The 16,849-nt window shown below is 45.9% G+C and overlaps 1 protein-coding gene across 1 annotated transcript in view; it reads left to right on the forward strand.

The window, feature by feature from the left end:
- The window catches only part of LOC129825794 (PDZ domain-containing protein 2-like), a 188,907-nt gene that overhangs the window by 166,240 nt on the left and 5,818 nt on the right, over positions 1–16,849 (forward strand). Inside the window, exons 7-8 of the mRNA XM_055885936.1 lie at positions 12,846–12,945; positions 15,184–15,332. Coding sequence (XP_055741911.1) covers positions 12,846–12,945; positions 15,184–15,332 — 249 coding nt within the window. The remainder of the gene's footprint in view (positions 1–12,845; positions 12,946–15,183; positions 15,333–16,849) is intronic.

Below are 16,849 nucleotides of genomic sequence, written 5' to 3' on the forward strand. Positions count from 1 at the left end.
ATCAACTGATGTCACAAAGTGCTGTACAGAAGACCAAGATGAGAGGGCAGTTTGTCTCAACTCTCTCTGTTCCGTTACAGGAAGACCAAGATGAGAGGACAGTTTGTCTCAACTCTCTCTGTTCCACTACAGGAAGACCAAGATGAGAGGGCAGTTTGTCTCAACTCTCTCTGTTCCGTTACAGGAAGACCAAGATGAGAGGGCAGTTTGTCTCAACTCTCTCTGTTCCGTTACAGGAAGACCAAGATGAGAGGACAGTTTGTCTCAACTCTCTCTGTTCCACTACAGGAAGACCAAGATGAGAGGACAGTTTGTCTCAACTCTCTCTGTTCCACTACAGGAAGACCAAGATGAGAGGGCACTTTGTCTCAACTCTCTCTGTTCCGTTACAGGAAGACCAAGATGAGAGGACAGTTTGTCTCAACTCTCTCTGTTCCACTACAGGAAGACCAAGATGAGAGGGCACTTTGTCTCAACTCTCTCTGTTCCGTTACAGGAAGACCAAGATGAGAGGGCAGTTTGTCTCAACTCTCTCTGTTCCGTTACAGGAAGACCAAGATGAGAGGACAGTTTGTCTCAAATCTCTCTGTTCCACTACAGGAAGACCAAGAAGAGAGGGCACTTTGTCTCAACTCTCTCTGTTCCGTTACAGGAAGACCAAGATGAGAGGGCAGTTTGTCTCAACTCTCTCTGTTCCACTACAGGAAGACCAAGATGAGAGGGCAGTTTGTCTCAACTCTCTCTGTTCCGTTACAGGAAGACCAAGATGAGAGGGCAGTTTGTCTCAACTCTCTCTGTTCCGTTACAGGAAGACCAAGATGAGAGGGCAGTTTGTCTCAACTCTCTCTGTTCCACTACAGGAAGACCAAGATGAGAGGGAGGGAGAGAGAGGTACCAGAACGGAATGGAGAAAAGAGCGAAAGAGCGACAATAAATAGAGAGACGGCAGAGGGGAAGAGGAGAAAGCTTTTGAGAAGAGGACAGTGAAAGATAAAAAGAGAGAGGCCAGAGAGAGAGATGGGGTTTTAAAGAGATTTAGTCAGTTAAGTCCAGTAATGCTGTGGGCTGCATGGTCACTGACCCGTCTCTTCTCTGGACCCTAGACGTCGTGTCGCCCCACACAGGACCTGGCCTCCAGCAGGCCATGCTTCATCTGACACACACACACACACACACACACACACACACACGCATACGCGCGTCAGTAAACAAAGTCAACAATCTCTTCCTAGAAACTAACAAGTAAAAGTGGCATTACATTCCTTCCTCCTTTTGTATCCTTTTTCCAACCCTTTCATGGCTGTCTTTCTTTTCCTCTCAAATATGTCTCCCTCTCTCTCTCTTTCTGCCTTCCTGTCTGTCTGTCTGTCTGTCTGTCTGTCTGTCTGTCTGTCTGTCTGTCTGTCTGTCTGCCTTCCTGTCTGCCTTTCTGTCTGTCTGTCTGTCTGTCTGTCTGTCTGTCTGTCTGTCTGTCTGTCTGTCTGTCTGTCTGTCACCTTCCCTGTGTCCTCCTCTCTGTCTGTGGAGTAGCTTGCCAAAGGCAATGAGGCTGGGTTCTGAATGTATATTTTGGTTCTCATTTGGAGGGTTTCAGAGATCTGTGCAAGCTGTATGAGCTGTATGAGCTGTAGGGGCTGTAGGAGCTGTAGGAGCTGTATGAACTCTAGGAGCTGTAGGAGCTGTAGGAGCTGTATGAACTCTAGGAGCTGTATGAACTGTATGAACTCTAGGAGCTGTAGGAGCTGTATGAACTCTAGGAGCTGTATGAACTGTGTGAACTCTAGGAGCTGTAGGAGCTGTATGAACTCTAGGAGCTGTAGGAGCTGTATGAACTGTATGAACTCTAGGAGCTGTAGGAGCTGTATGAACTCTAGGAGCTGTATGAACTGTATGAACTGTATGAGCTGTATGAGCTGTAGGAGTATGAACTGTATGAACTCTAGGAGCTGTAGGAGATGTATGAATTCTAGGAGCTGTATGAGCTGTATGAACTCTAGGAGCTGTAGGAGATGTATGAACTCTAGGAGCTGTAGGAGCTGTAGGAGCTGTAGGAGCTGTATGAATTCTAGGAGCTGTAGGAGCTGTATGAACTGTATGAACTCTATGAGCTGTAGGAGCTGTATGAACTCTAGGAGCTGTAGGAGCTGTATGAACTCTAGGAGCTGTAGGAGCTGTATGAACTCTAGGAGCTGTATGAACTGTATGAACTGTAGGAGCTGTATGAGCTGTAGGAGCTGTAGGAGCTGTATGAGCTGTAGGAGCTGTAGGAGCTGTAGGAGATGTATGAATTCTAGGAGCTGTAGGAGCTGTATGAGCTGAATGAGCTGTAGGAGCTGTAGGAGATGTATGAATTCTAGGAGCTGTAGGAGCTGTAGGAGTTGTAGGAGCTGTATGAGCTGTATGAGCTCTAGGAGCTGTATGAACTGTATGAACTCTAGGAGCTGTATGAACTCTAGGAGCTGTATGAGCTGTATGAGCTCTAGTAGCTGTAGGAGCTGTATGAACTGTATGAACTGTATGAACTCTAGGAGCTGTATGAACTGTATGAGCTGTAGGAGCTGTATGAGCTGTATGAGCTCTAGTAGCTGTAGGAGCTGTATGAGCTGTATGAACTGTATGAACTCTAGGAGCTGTATGAACTGTATTAGCTGTATGAGCTGTATGAGCTGTAGGAGCTGTATGAGCTGAATGAGCTGAATGAGCTGTAGGAGCTGTAGGAGATGTATGAATTCTAGGAGCTGTAGGAGCTGTATGAGCTGTATGAGCTGAATGAGCTGTAGGAGCTGTAGGAGATGTATGAATTCTAGGAGCTGTAGGAGCTGTATGAGCTGTAGGAGCTTTAGGAGCTGTAGGAGTATGAGCTTTAGAAGCTGTAGGAGCTGTATGAGCTGAAGGAGCTTTAGGAGCTGTAGGAGTATGAGCTTTAGAAGCTGTAGGAGCTGTATGAGCTGAAGGAGTATGAGCTGTAGGAGCTGTAGGAGTATGAGCTGTAGAAGCTGTATGAGCTGTAGGAGTATGAGCTATAGGAGCTGTAGGAGTATGAGCTGTAGAAGCTGTATGAGCTGTAGGAGTATGAGCTGTAGGAGTATGAGCTGTAGAAGCTGTAGAAGCTGTATGAGCTGTATGAGCTGTAGGAGCTGTAGGAGCTGTAGGAGTATGAGCTATAGGAGCTGTAGGAGTATGAGCTGTAGAAGCTGTATGAGCTGTAGGAGTATGAGCTGTAGGAGTATGAGCTGTAGGAGTATGAGCTATAGGAGCTGTAGGAGTATGAGCTGTAGGAGTATGAGCTGTAGGAGTATGAGCTATAGGAGCTGTAGGAGTATGAGCTGTAGGAGCTGTAGGAGTATGAGCTGTAGGAGCTGTATGAGCTGTCGGAACTTTCGGGGGTGTAGGAGATCATACAGCTCATACTCAGGCTGTAAACAGATGACTGTGTTGGTGAACAGCGGAATTAATATAGGAGCTGTAGGAGCTGTATGAACTCTAGGAGCTGTAGGAGCTGTATGAACTCTAGGAGCTGTAGGAGCTGTATGAATTCTAGGAGCTGTATGAGCTGTAGGAGCTGTATGAGCTGAATGAGCTGTAGGAGCTGTATGAGCTGAATGAGCTGTAGGAGCTGTAGGAGATGTATGAATTCTAGGAGCTGTAGGAGCTGTATGAGCTGTAGGAGCTGAATGAGCTGAATGAGCTGTAGGAGCTGTATGAGCTGAATGAGCTGTAGGAGCTGTATGAGCTGAATGAGCTGTAGGAGCTGTATGAGCTGAATGAGCTGTAGGAGCTGTAGGAGCTGTAGGAGTATGAGCTGTAGAAGCTGTATGAGCTGTATGAGCTGAAGGAGATGTATGAATTCTAGGAGCTGTATGAATTCTAGGAGATGTAGAAGCTTTATGAATTCTAGGAGCTGTAGGAGTTGTAGGAGCTGTAGAAGCTGTATGAGCTGTATGAGCTGAAGGAGTTTGAGCTGTAGGAGCTGTAGGAGTATGAGCTGTAGAAGCTGTATGAGCTGTAGGAGTATGAGCTATAGGAGCTGTAGGAGTATGAGCTGTAGAAGCTGTAGGAGCTGTAGGAGTATGAGCTGTAGAAGCTGTAGGAGCTGTAGGAGTATGAGCTGTAGAAGCTGTAGGAGCTGTAGGAGAAGGAGCTGTAGAAGTATGAGCTGTAGGAGTATGAGCTGTAGGAGCTGTAGAAGCTGTAGAAGCTGTATGAGCTGAATGAACTGTATGAGCTGTAGGAGCTGTAGGAGCTGTAGGAGCTGTAGGAGTATGAGCTGTAGGAGCTGTAGGAGTATGAGCTGTAGAAGCTGTAGGAGCTGTAGGAGTATGAGCTGTAGAAGCTGTAGGAGCTGTAGGAGTATGAGCTGTAGAAGCTGTAGGAGCTGTAGGAGAAGGAGCTGTAGGAGCTGTAGGAGTATGAGCTGTAGGAGCTGTAGGAGTATGAGCTGTAGGAGTATGAGCTGTAGGAGCTGTAGGAGTATGAGCTGTAGGAGCTGTATGAGCTGTCGGAACTTTCAGGGGTGTAGGAGATCATACAGCTCATACTCAGGCTGTTAACAGATGACTGTGTTGGTGAACAGCGGAATTAATATAGGAGCTGTAGGAGTTATGTCACAGCCTTATTCTAAAATGGATAAAAAATAAAGATATCCCCATCAATCTACACACAATACCCCATAATGGCATCACAATACCCCATAATGGCATCACAATACCCCATAATGACATCACAATACCCCATAATGACATCACAATACCCCATAACGACATCACAATACCCCATTTGTATAAGTATTCTGACTCTTTCCTCAGTACTTTGTTGAAGCACCTATGGCAGCGATTACAGCCTTGAGTATTCTTGGGTATGACGCTACAAGCTTGGCATACCTTTATTTGGGGAGTTTCTCACATTCTTCTCTGCAGATCCTCTCAAGTTGCCAACAGCATGCTTCACCGTAGGGATGGTGCCAGGTTTCCTCCAGACTTGACTCTTGGCATTCAAGACAAATTATTCAATCTTGGTTTCATCAGACCAAAGAATCTTGTTTCTCATGGTCTGAGAGTCTTTAGGTGCCTTTAAGGAAACTCCAAGCGGGCTGTCATGTGCCTTTTACTGAGGAGTGGCTTCTGTCTGGCCATTCTACCATTAAGGCCCGGTTTGTGGAGTGCTGCAGAGATAAGAGTATTGACAACAGGGGAGGGTTCTAGAGTATTGATAACAGGGGAGGGTTCTAGAGTATTGGCAACATGGGAGGGTTCTAGAATATTCAAAACAGGGCAGGGTTCTAGAGTGTTGACAACAGGGGAGGGTTCTAGAGTATTGACAACATGGGAGGATGCTAGAGTATTGGCAACAGGGGAGGGTTCTAGAGTATTGGCAACACGGGAGGGTTCTAGAATATTCAAATCAGGGCAGGGTTCTAGAGTGTTGACAACAGGAGAGAGTTCTAGAGTATTGACAACAGGGGAGGGTTCTAGAGTATTGACAACAGGGGAGGGTTCTAGAGTATTGACAACAGGGGAGGGTTCTAGTATTGACAACAGGGGATCCAATCATTTTTATCCCATATTTTTTATATTTGTATTACTTGTTATACAAAATATTGTTCTCTGAGCAATTGTATTAGTATAAAATGATACATTTTCACATTTTTTATAAAATATAGCGCAGTATTTGTATGATTGTATTATTTATCGTGGGTGCCAAAAATTATAGACCCCATTGAATATTAGTCTCTGTTTATCTACATAAATAACTAAATTCAACTTATTGAGATACTCCACTTCAGGATATGTTGTAAACAAAGACACTTAACTCAAGATTAAACCAGATTCTCAGAACTCAAGACATAATTTTCTGTGTCAACTGAGAAAAACAACATTTATGATCAATAACATTTTTTCCAAATGGGCCGTGTCTCAGTGGGGGGATTTCTTTCCTTCTGTTTAGCTGTACTTCCAGTTCCCATACAGGTAGAAAAGTCTGAGCAGCTAAAATGAGCAACTCATTTAGATAAAGCGCCCGACATGGAGGTTGTGTGTTTGTGGAACTCCGGTAGCTGTATAAGTACCTCAGTATGTCAACGCCTGGGTAGGCCTGAAACATAACCCTCCAACCCCCCCAATAGGCTGAAGCCTAGATCAACACGAGTTCCCCCAGAAATACTGTCTGAGAACTAGACGGTTAGGTTCAGAAACGGTTGTAGAAGTTGAAAGATCTGTCAATTAAATGGTTGTAGAAGCTGTGAACTGAAAGACCTGTCAATTAAATGGTTGTAGAAGCCCACGAACTGAAAGACCTGTCAATAAAATGGTTGTAGAAGCTGTGAACTGAAAGACCTGTCAATAAAATGGTTGTAGAAGCTGTGAACTGAAAGACCTGTCAATAAAATGGTTGTAGAAGCTGTGAACTGAAAGACCTGTCAATAAAATGGTTGTAGAAGCTGTGAACTGAAAGACCTGTCAATTAAATGGTTGTAGAAGCTGTGAACTGAAAGACCTGTCAATTAAGTGGTTGTAGAAGCTGTGAACTGAAAGATCTGTCAATGAAACTGGTGTAGAAATCAAATCAAAGTTTATTTGTCACGTGCGCCAAATACAACAGGTGTAGACCTTACAGTGAAACGCTACTTACAGGCTCTAACCAACAGTGCAATTTCTAAAAGGTATGAGGTGAACAATAGGTAAGTACAGAAATAAAAAAAACTGTAAAAAGACGGTGGAAAAATAACAGTCGCCAGGCTACATACAGTAGCGAGGCTATAACAGTAGCAGTAGCAAGGCACCGGTTAGTTGGGCTGATTGTGTACATGGAGATATGGTTAAACCTGTCTAGGATGGGCGTGCCGCTAGCGGCACACCCCCCCCACCCCCACTGAAAAGGCAGAGCCGCGAAATTCAAAAAAAATATTTTTTTAAAATATTTAACATTAAACATTAACATTAAAGTCCAATACAGCTAATGAAAGACACAGATCTTGTGAATCCAGTCAACATGTCCGATTTTTAAAATGTTTTACAGGGAAGACACAATATGTAAAGATGTACATCTATTACCTAAAAACACATTAGCATAATCCACCATCTTTTATTTGTCCACCAACACCAGTAGCTATCACCAATTCGGCTAAACTAAGATATTTATAGCCCCTAACCAACAAAAAAACTCATCAGATGACAGTCTGATAACATATTTATGGTATGGGATAGGTTTTGTTAGAAAAAAGTGCATATTTCAGGTAGATGGCATAGGTTACAATTGCACCCACCGTCACAAATGGACTAGAATAATTACAATGAGCAACGTGTTTACCTAACTACTAATCATCAAACATTTCGTAAAAATACACAGCATACACTAATCGAAAGACACAGATCCTGTGAATACAGACAATATTTCAGATTTTCTAAGTGTCTTACAGCGAAAACACAATAAATCGTTATATTAGCATAGCACATAGCACATAGCAGCCCAGCATTGATTCTAGCCAAAGTGAGCGATAAAAGTCAACATCGCCAAAAGATATTAATTTTTTCACTAACCTTCTCAGAATTCTTCCGATGACACTCCTGTAACATCATATTACACAATCCATATAGAGTTTGATCGAAAATGTTTATATTTAGCCACCAAAATCATGGTTAGACAATGTGAAATGTAGCTCAGCTGGTCAGAAAATGTCCTTGCGCCACTTAGACAGTGATCTACTCTTATACATAAATACTCATAAACGTGACAAAATATAGGGTGGACAGGGATTGATAGACAATTTAATTCTTAATACAATTGCGGAATTACATTTTTTAAATTATCCTTACTTTTCAATACAGTTTGCGCCAAGCGAAGCTACGTCAAAAAACATGGCGTCCTAAGCCACTAACATTTTTCGACAGAAACACGATTTATCATAATAAAAATGTCCTACTTTGAGCTGTTCTTCCATCAGTATCTTGGGCAAAGGATCCTTTCTTGGGAGTAATCGTCTTTTGGTGGAAAGCTGTCCTCTTGCAATGTGGAAATGCCAACTGCGTTCGGGATGAACTGAAAAGCGTGCCCAGCTATTCACATCGTTTCAAAAATAAATGTCCCAAAATCGCACTAAACGGATATAAATTGCTATAAAACGCTTTAAATTAACTACCTTATGATGTTTTTAACTCCTATAACGAGTAAAAAGATGACCGGAGAAATATAACAGGCTAAACTAACGCTTGGAACAGGAGCGGGTCGGTGTCCTCCACGCGCGTTACGCACCAAGAAAAGACTTGCTAGCTACAGGGTTTTTTAATTTATAGGGCCTGTGAACGCGCAATCGACCCCATTGAAATCGTCATCACGTAAAGGCATCCAGGGGAAGACGTAAGCAGTGTCCGTATAGTCATAGCAATAACAGTGCCCTTTTAACTGACTCCAGAACAGTGGCCAACATTTCTGAAATCTGACTCCATGTCAGGGAAATTGCTGTAGAATGGGCTCTGTTCCACTTAGAGACACAATTTCAACTCCTATAGAAACTTTAGACTGTTTTCTATCCAATAATAATAATAATATGCATATTGTACGATCAAGGATTTTGTGGGAAGCCGTTTCAAAAATTACCCAATTAGCATAAATAGTCACAACAGCGCCCCCATCCTCAACAGGTTAAAGTGACTATGTATGCACAACGCAAATAGTCCGGGTAGGCATTTGATGACCTAAAAACTGTTGAGAAGCCTTTTTGTCCTAGACTTGGCATTCCGGTACTGCTTGCCATGCGGTAGTAAAGAGAACAGTCTATGACTGTTGGGCCTGGGGTCTTTGACACTTTTTAGGACCTTCCTCTGACACCGCCTGGTGTAGAGGTGCTGGATGGCAGGCAGGCTTAGCCCCAGTGATGTACTGGGCCGTACACACTGTAGTGCCTTGCGGTCGGAGGCCGAGAAGTTGCCGTACCAGGCAGTGATGCAACCAGTCAGGATGCTCTCAATGTTGCAGCTGTAGAACCTTTTGAGGATCTGAGGACCCATACCAAATCTTTTCAGTCTCCTGAGGGGGAAAAGGTTTTGTCCTGCCCTCTTCCCGACTGTCTTGGTGTGTTTGGACCATTCTAGTTTGTTGGTGATGTGGACACCAAGGAACTTGAAGCTCTCAACCTGCTCCACTACAGCCCCGTTGATGAGAATGGGGGCATGATCGGTGCTCCTTTTCCTGTAGTCCACAATCATCTCCTTAGTCTTGGTTACGTTGAGGGATAGGTTGTTATTCTGGCACCACCCGGCCAGGTCTCTGACCTCCTCCCTATAGGCTGTCTCGTCGTTGTTGGTGATCAGGCCTACCACTGTTGTGTCGTCTGCAAACTTAATGATGGTGTTGGAGTCATGCTTGTCCATGCAGTCGTGGGTGAACAGGGAGTACAGGATGGGACTAAGCACGCACCCCTGAGGGGCTCCAGTGTTGAGGATAAGCGTGGCAGATGTGTTGCTACCTACCCTCACCACCTTAGGGCGGCCCGTTAGGAAGTCCAGGATCCAATTGCAAAGGGAGAAGCTGAAAGATCTGTCAATGAAACGGTTGTTGAGCTGAAAGATCTGTCCATGAAACGGTTGTTGAGCTGAAAGATCTGTCCATGAAACGGTTGTTGAGCTGAAAGATCTGTCCATGAAACGGTTGTTGAGCTGAAAGATCTGTCCATGAAACGGTTGTTGAGCTGAAAGATCTGTCCATGAAACGGTTGTTGAGCTGAAAGATCTGTCCATGAAACGGTTGTTGAGCTGAAAGATCTGTCCATGAAACGGTTGTTGAGCTGAAAGATCTGTCCATGAAACGGTTGTTGAGCTGAAAGATCTGTCCATGAAACGGTTGTTGAGCTGAAAGATCTGTCCATGAAACGGTTGACCATCTGCTTACGGTGGTCCAGAGGGGCAAACACTTTGTTTCTGCTTTTCCAACTCTTCCTTTTAATTCACCATCATGCTGTATCATGCTGTGCTCCTTCCAGTTTTTCATAAAGTTTTCACAACACTTGACCACATTTTGTTATGTTACAGCTTGAATTTAAAATAGATTAAATTGAGATTATGTGTGTCAAAGTGAAATAATGTTTTTAGACATTTTTACAAATGAATTTAAAATGAAAAGCTAAAATTTCTTGAGTCAAATAAGTATTCAACCCCTTTGCGATGGCAAGCCTAAATATGGTCAAGAGTAAAAATGTGCTTATGTAACAGTATAACTTTAGACCGTCCTGTCGCCCCGACCCGGGCGCGAACCAGGGACCCTCTGCACACATCAACAACAGTCACCCACGAAGCGTCGTTACCCATCGCTCCACAAAAGCCGCGTCCCTTTCAGAGCAAGGGGCAACACTACTTCTAGGTTTCAGAGCAAGTGACGTAACTGATTGAAACGCTATTAGCGCGTACCCGCTAACTAGCTAGCCATTTCACATCCGTTACACTTAACAAGTCACATAAGTTGCATGGACTCACTGTGTGCACAATAATAGTGTTTAACATGATTTTTGAATGACTATCTAATTTCTGTACCCCCACACATTCACTTGACTGTAAGATCCCTCAGTCGAGCAGTGAATTTCAAACACAAATTTAACCACAGGGACCAGGGAGGTTTTTCTAATGTCTTGCAAAGAAGGGCTCCTATTGGTAGATGGGTAGGAAATAAAAAGCAGACATTAATAACTTCAACATGGTCAAAGGGATATTCAATTACACTTTGGATGGTGTATCAATTCACCCAGTCACTACAAAGATACAGGCGTCCATCCTAACTCAGTTGCCGGAGAGGAAGGAAACTGCTCAGAGATTTCACCATGAGGCCAATGGTGACTTTAAAACAGTTACAGAGTTTAATGGCTGTGATAGGAGAAAACTGAGGATGATCAACAGCATTGTAGTTACTCCACTATAGCAACCAAATTGACAGAGTGAAAAGAAGGAATCCTGTATTGAATAAAACTATTCCAACAAGTTACTAAAGTAAAACTGCAAAGTATGTGGCACAGAAATTTACTTTTTGTCCTGAATGCAAAGAGTTATGTTTTGGGCCAGTCCAATACATCTCTGAGTACCACTCTTCATATCTTCAAGCACGGTGGTGGCTGCATCATGTTATGGGTATGCTTGTCATTGGCATGGACTACGGAGTTTTTTTTAGGATAAAAAGTAACTGAATAGAGCTAAACACAGGCAAAATCCTAGAGGAAAACATGGTTCGGGCTGCTTTCCACCAGAAACTGGGAGACGAATTCACCTTTCAGCAGGACAATAACCTCAAATACAAGGCCAAATCTACACTGGAGTTGCTTATCAAGACGACATTGAATGTTCCGGAGTGACCCAGTTACAGTTATGGGCAAGACATTAAAATCTCTGTCTAGCAATGATCAACAACCAACTTGACGGAGCTTGAAGTATTTTTTAAAAGAATAATGTGCAAATATTGCACAATCCAGGTGTGTAAACCTCTTCAGATTTACCCAGAGAGACTCACAGCTGTAATCGCTTCCAAATGTGATTCTAACATGCATTGACTCAGGGGTGTGAATACTTATGTAAATTAGATATTTCTGTATTTCATTTTAAATACATTTGCAAACATCTCTAAAAATGTGTTTTCACTTTGACAATATGGGGTATTGTGATGTTATTAGGGGGTATTGTGATGTCATTAGGGGGTATGGTGATGTCATTCGGGGGTATTGTGATGTCATTAGGGGGTATTGTGATGTCATTCGGGGGTATTGTGATGTCATTAGGGGGTATTGTGATGTCATTCGGGGGTATTGTGATGTCATTAGGGGGTATTGTGATGTCATTCGGGGGTATTGTGATGTCATTAGGGGGTATTGTGATGTCCTTAGGGGGTATTGTGATGTCATTCGGGGGTATTGTGATGTCATTCGGGGGTATTGTGATGTCATTCGGGGGTATTGTGATGTCATTCGGGGGTATTGTGATGTCATTCGGGGGTATTGTGATGTCATTCGGGGGTATTGTGATGTCATTCGGGGGTATTGTGATGTCATTAGGGGGTATTGTGATGTCATTCGGGGGTATTGTGATGTCATTCGGGGGTATTGTGATGTCATTAGGGGGTATTGTGATGTCATTAGGGGGTAATGTGTGTAGATGAGAAGAAAAACATATATATTTAATCCCTTTTGAATTCAGGCTGTAACACAACACAATGTGGAATAAGTCCAGGGGTATAAATACTTTATGAAGGCACTGTACCTAAGGAAAATGATTGAGGGGCTCTATGCAACACCCTTAAAAATGTAAGGGAAAATGATTCCTTAAGGGAAATCTTTAAGGAAAACACTTAAAATGTTTTATACTAAGAGCTAGAACTTCCTCCATTTTGGTTTGTGAGTGTTCTAAATTCTAGAGTTCCAGAGTTGTGGAATTTCAACTGTAAGCCTGACCGACCTGTCAACTGTCTGGTGTTTCCAGCTTGTCTTTTTCCCTCGCTGTGTGAGGTCAGGCGTGTACATGTGGTGTGTTACATTCCTTCTGCTCTCAGCAAGTGTTTGGCAAGTCAGAGGAAAGTAAACAAATACCTAGCCGTCTCCATGTTGGAAACCTCTGGAAACCATTAGGTAGAAAAATGATTCCTGTTGTCTGTTATCAACTCGTGGCAGCCCATGTACTGTTTGTAAATATTAGATATAAACCCATTCTGCATTACAGTCCAAATCCATCCTCACATAACATTTCTCCATCTCTCTCTGCTGTCTAGAACTTGACAAATTGGATTCACACTTGCACTTTTCACACTATTGTGCTGTACTGGGCTGGCTCAGATAGTTTCTTGACATGCAGCATTGATCATGTGATGTTTCCTTCTTGCAGCTGACTGATCTGGAGAAGCTAGAGGACCGAGGCCGGGTGGAGGGACAGAAAGAAACCTGCCGCTCTCCTACATCCATGAAGTTCAGGAGCAGATCACAAGGTAGGGGGGGGGGGGGGGGGGGGGGGGAAGAGAGAGAGAGAGAGAGAGAGAGAGAGAGAGAGAGAGAGAGAGAGAGAGAGAGAGAGAGAGAGAGAGAGAGAACAACATGGCCTGGGGAGAGAGAGAGAGAGGACAACATGGCCTGGGGAGAGAGAGAGAGAGGACAACATGGCCTGTGGAGGGGAGGGAGAGAGAGAGAGAGAGGACAACATGGCCTGTGGAGGGGAGGGAGAGAGAGAGAGGACAACATGGCCTGTGGAGGGGAGGGAGAGAGAGAGAGAGAGAGGACAACATGGCCTGTGGAGGGGAGGGAGAGAGAGAGAGAGAGAGGACAACATGGCCTGTGGAGGGGAGGGAGAGAGAGAGAGAGAGAGGACAACATGGCCTGTGGAGGGGAGGGAGAGAGAGGACAACATGGCCTGTGGAGGAGAGAGAGAGAGAGAGAGAGAGAGAGAGAGAGAGAGAGAGAGAGAGAGAGAGAGAGAGAGAGAGAGAGAGAGAGAGAACAACATGGCCTGGGGAGAGAGAGAGAGAGGACAACATGGCCTGGGGAGAGAGAGAGAGAGGACAACATGGCCTGTGGAGGGGAGGGAGAGAGAGAGAGAGAGGACAACATGGCCTGTGGAGGGGAGGGAGAGAGAGAGAGGACAACATGGCCTGTGGAGGGGAGGGAGAGAGAGAGAGAGAGAGGACAACATGGCCTGTGGAGGGGAGGGAGAGAGAGAGAGAGAGAGGACAACATGGCCTGTGGAGGGGAGGGAGAGAGAGAGAGAGAGAGGACAACATGGGCCTGTGGAGGGGAGGGAGAGAGAGGACAACATGGCCTGTGGAGGAGAGAGAGAGAGAGAGAGAGAGAGAGAGAGAGAGAGGACAACATGGGCCTGTGGAGGGGAGGGAGGGAGAGAGAGAGAGAGAGAGAGAGAGAGAGACAGAGGTGTGAGAGGGAGAGAGAGAGAGGACAACATGGCCTGTGGAGGGGAGGGAGGGAGGGAGGGAGAGAGAGAGAGAGAGAGAGAGACAGAGGTGTGAGAGAGAGAGAGAGAGACAGAGGTGAGGGAGGGAGGGAGGGAGAGAGGAACAGAGAGAGGGAGAGAGAGAGGAGAGAGAGAGGAAGAGAGAGAGAGGGAGGGAGGGGAGGGAGAGGGAGAGAGAGAGAGGGAGAGAGAGGAACAGAGAGAGGGAGAGAGAGAGAGTGAGAGAGAGAGAGAGGGAGAGAGAGAGAGAGAGAGGAAGAGAGAGAGAGAGGGAGGGAGGGAGGGGAGAGAGGGAGGGAGAGAGACTAGTCCCTAATGATGTGTAATTGGGGATGGTTGTGAAGCGTGTTCATCACACAGTCAGTCATGCTACATGCTACAGAGAGGGGGAGAGACTAGTCCCTAATGATGTGTAATTGGGGCTGGTTGTGAAGCGTGTTCATCACACAGTCAGTCATGCTACACAGTCAGTCATGCTACATGCTACAGAGAGGGGGAGAGACTAGTCCCTAATGATGTGTAATTGGGGCTGGTTGTGAAGCGTGTTCATCACACAGTCAGTCATGCTACATGCTACAGAGAGGGGGAGAGACTAGTCCCTAATGATGTGTAATTGGGGCTGGTTGTGAAGAGAGAGAGGAAGAGAGGGAGGGAGGGAGGGAGGGAGGGAGAGAGAGGAACAGAGAGAGGGAGAGAGAGAGGAAGAGAGAGAGAGAGAGAGACAGAGGTGAGGGAGGGAGGGAGGGAGAGAGAGGAACAGAGAGAGGGAGAGAGAGAGGGAGAGAGAGGGGGAGAGAGAGGGAGAGAGGGGGAGAGAGAGACTAGTCCCTAATGATGTGTAATTGGGGCTTGTTGTGAAGAGAGGAACAGAGAGAGGGAGAGAGGAACAGAGAGAGGGAGAGAGGAACAGAGAGAGGGAGAGAGGGAGGGATGGTTGTGAAGCGTGTTCATCACACAGTCAGTCATGCTACACAGGTATTTGCTCCAGTTGAAAATGATTAAAGGCGGAGGATCATTCTAATGTCATACCTGGTTTGAACTTGCCGTCCTTCATTTGATATCCATTATGGTTTGAACCACTGTCATTGACAGTAGTTAGTAATGTGGCCATGTTATTTTGTGAGGACACGGACAACAGGTGAGGACACGGACAACAGGTGAGGACTGCGATGACGACGGAAGGAGACGATTGGATAGTGAGACGTCCTGTATTGTGTTTCAGAGGAGCTGATTGGCTAGTAAGACTTCCTGGTTTGTGTTTCAGGGGGCGGTAGTCGTCTGGAGTCTGTTGGAGAGGATGACGAGCTGATTGTGGAGAATGGAGAGGCGAAGAGTGACATGGTGGAGAAACCGACACGAGGTGGACGCAAACACTCCCTGCCTCAGCAGTTAGACACTGTGGGCATCCGTCAGGTCAGTAGGTCAAAGGGCAGAGGTCAGGAGTCACTAGGTCAGTGTCCGGGGGTCCGACAGGTCAGTAGGTCAAAGGGTACAGGAGCAGAGGTCAAGAGTCACTAGATCAGTGTCCGGGAGTCTGACAGGTCAGTAGGTCTAAGGGTACAGGAGCAGAGGTCAGGAGTCACTAGATCAGTGTCCGGGGCTCCGACAGGTCAGTAGGTCAAAGGGCACAGGAGCAGAGGTCAGGAGTCACTAGATCAGTGTCCGGGGGTCTGACAGGTCAGTAGGTCAAAGGGTACAGGAGCAGAGGTCAGGAGTCACTAGGTCAGTGTCCGGGGGTCTGACAGGTCAGTAGGTCAAAGGGTACAGGAGCAGAGGTCAGGAGTCGCTAGGTCAGTGTCCGGGGGTCTGACAGGTCAGTAGGTCAAAGGGTACAGGAGCAGAGGTCAGGAGTCACTAGGTCAGTGTCCGGGGGTCTGACAGGTCAGTAGGTCTAAGGGTACAGGAGCAGAGGTCAGGAGTCACTAGATCAGTGTCCGGGGGTCTGACAGGTCAGTAGGTCAAAGGGTACAGGAGCAGAGGTCAGGAGTCACTAGGTCAGTGTCCGGGGGATGGTGTTATTCCTGCAGGTTGCCAGGGTTGCCATACACAATGTCACTGGTTGAAATCCCACCCCTAACCCTAAACGTAGCCAATCACATCCAACCCAAAGGCTTGTCATTATACAACAGCAGAGGTCAAAGGGTGAAGGTTAAGGAATAATGTACTATCCCCTTGGGGAACTATCCCTTGAAGGGGATTAAACTTAGCTGTGGTGCTCAGCGCCAGTCCTCTGAAGACCTGCTGTCTTCTGGGTTCCACCCTTACTTAGAGAGCTAAAATGATCCTCATTCATTAAATAATGCAAAACGGTATTTTCCTTGAAGGTTTAACAGAAATAAACCCCCAACCTAGCCTCCATATCTCCCGTCTCCTCTCATAGAGATACTGTATCTGTGTCTCTCTGACCTCTCAGTGGCTGGCTGGGCCAGGGATCCAGGGACGCCTCACGTCTGATCTACTGTGGCTGGATTGGCTTTAAATAGGCTATACACTAAAAGCCTGTTCTGCTCCCTCCTCAGGCTGATAGATATACTGTATTGTCCCCTTGTCCCCACAGGCTGATTTGTGTGATAATGAGCCAGGCGGAAGGACATCAAAGCCCAGACTGGCCTTTCAGCCTTCCTCTCAGCCTACCTCTCAGCTTGCCTCTCAGCCTTCCTCTCAGCTTGCCTCTCAGCCTACCTCTCAGTTTGGCTGTCTGTCTGGCCTCTCTCCCTGTCTTTCAGCCTTCCTCTCAGTTTCGCTGTCTGTCTGGCCTCTCTCCCTGTCTTTCAGCCTTCCTCTCAGTTTGGCTGTCTGTCTGGCCTCTCTCCCCTGTCTTTCAGTCTACCTCTCAGTTTGGCTGTCTGTCTGGCCTCCCCGTCTTTCAGCCTACCTCTCAGTTTGGCTGTCTGTCTGGCCTCTCTCCCCTGTCTTTCAGCCTCCCCTCT

The sequence above is a fragment of the Salvelinus fontinalis genome, chromosome 28 (genome assembly GCF_029448725.1).
Source record: "Salvelinus fontinalis isolate EN_2023a chromosome 28, ASM2944872v1, whole genome shotgun sequence".
Classification (NCBI taxonomy): Eukaryota; Metazoa; Chordata; class Actinopteri; order Salmoniformes; family Salmonidae; genus Salvelinus; species Salvelinus fontinalis.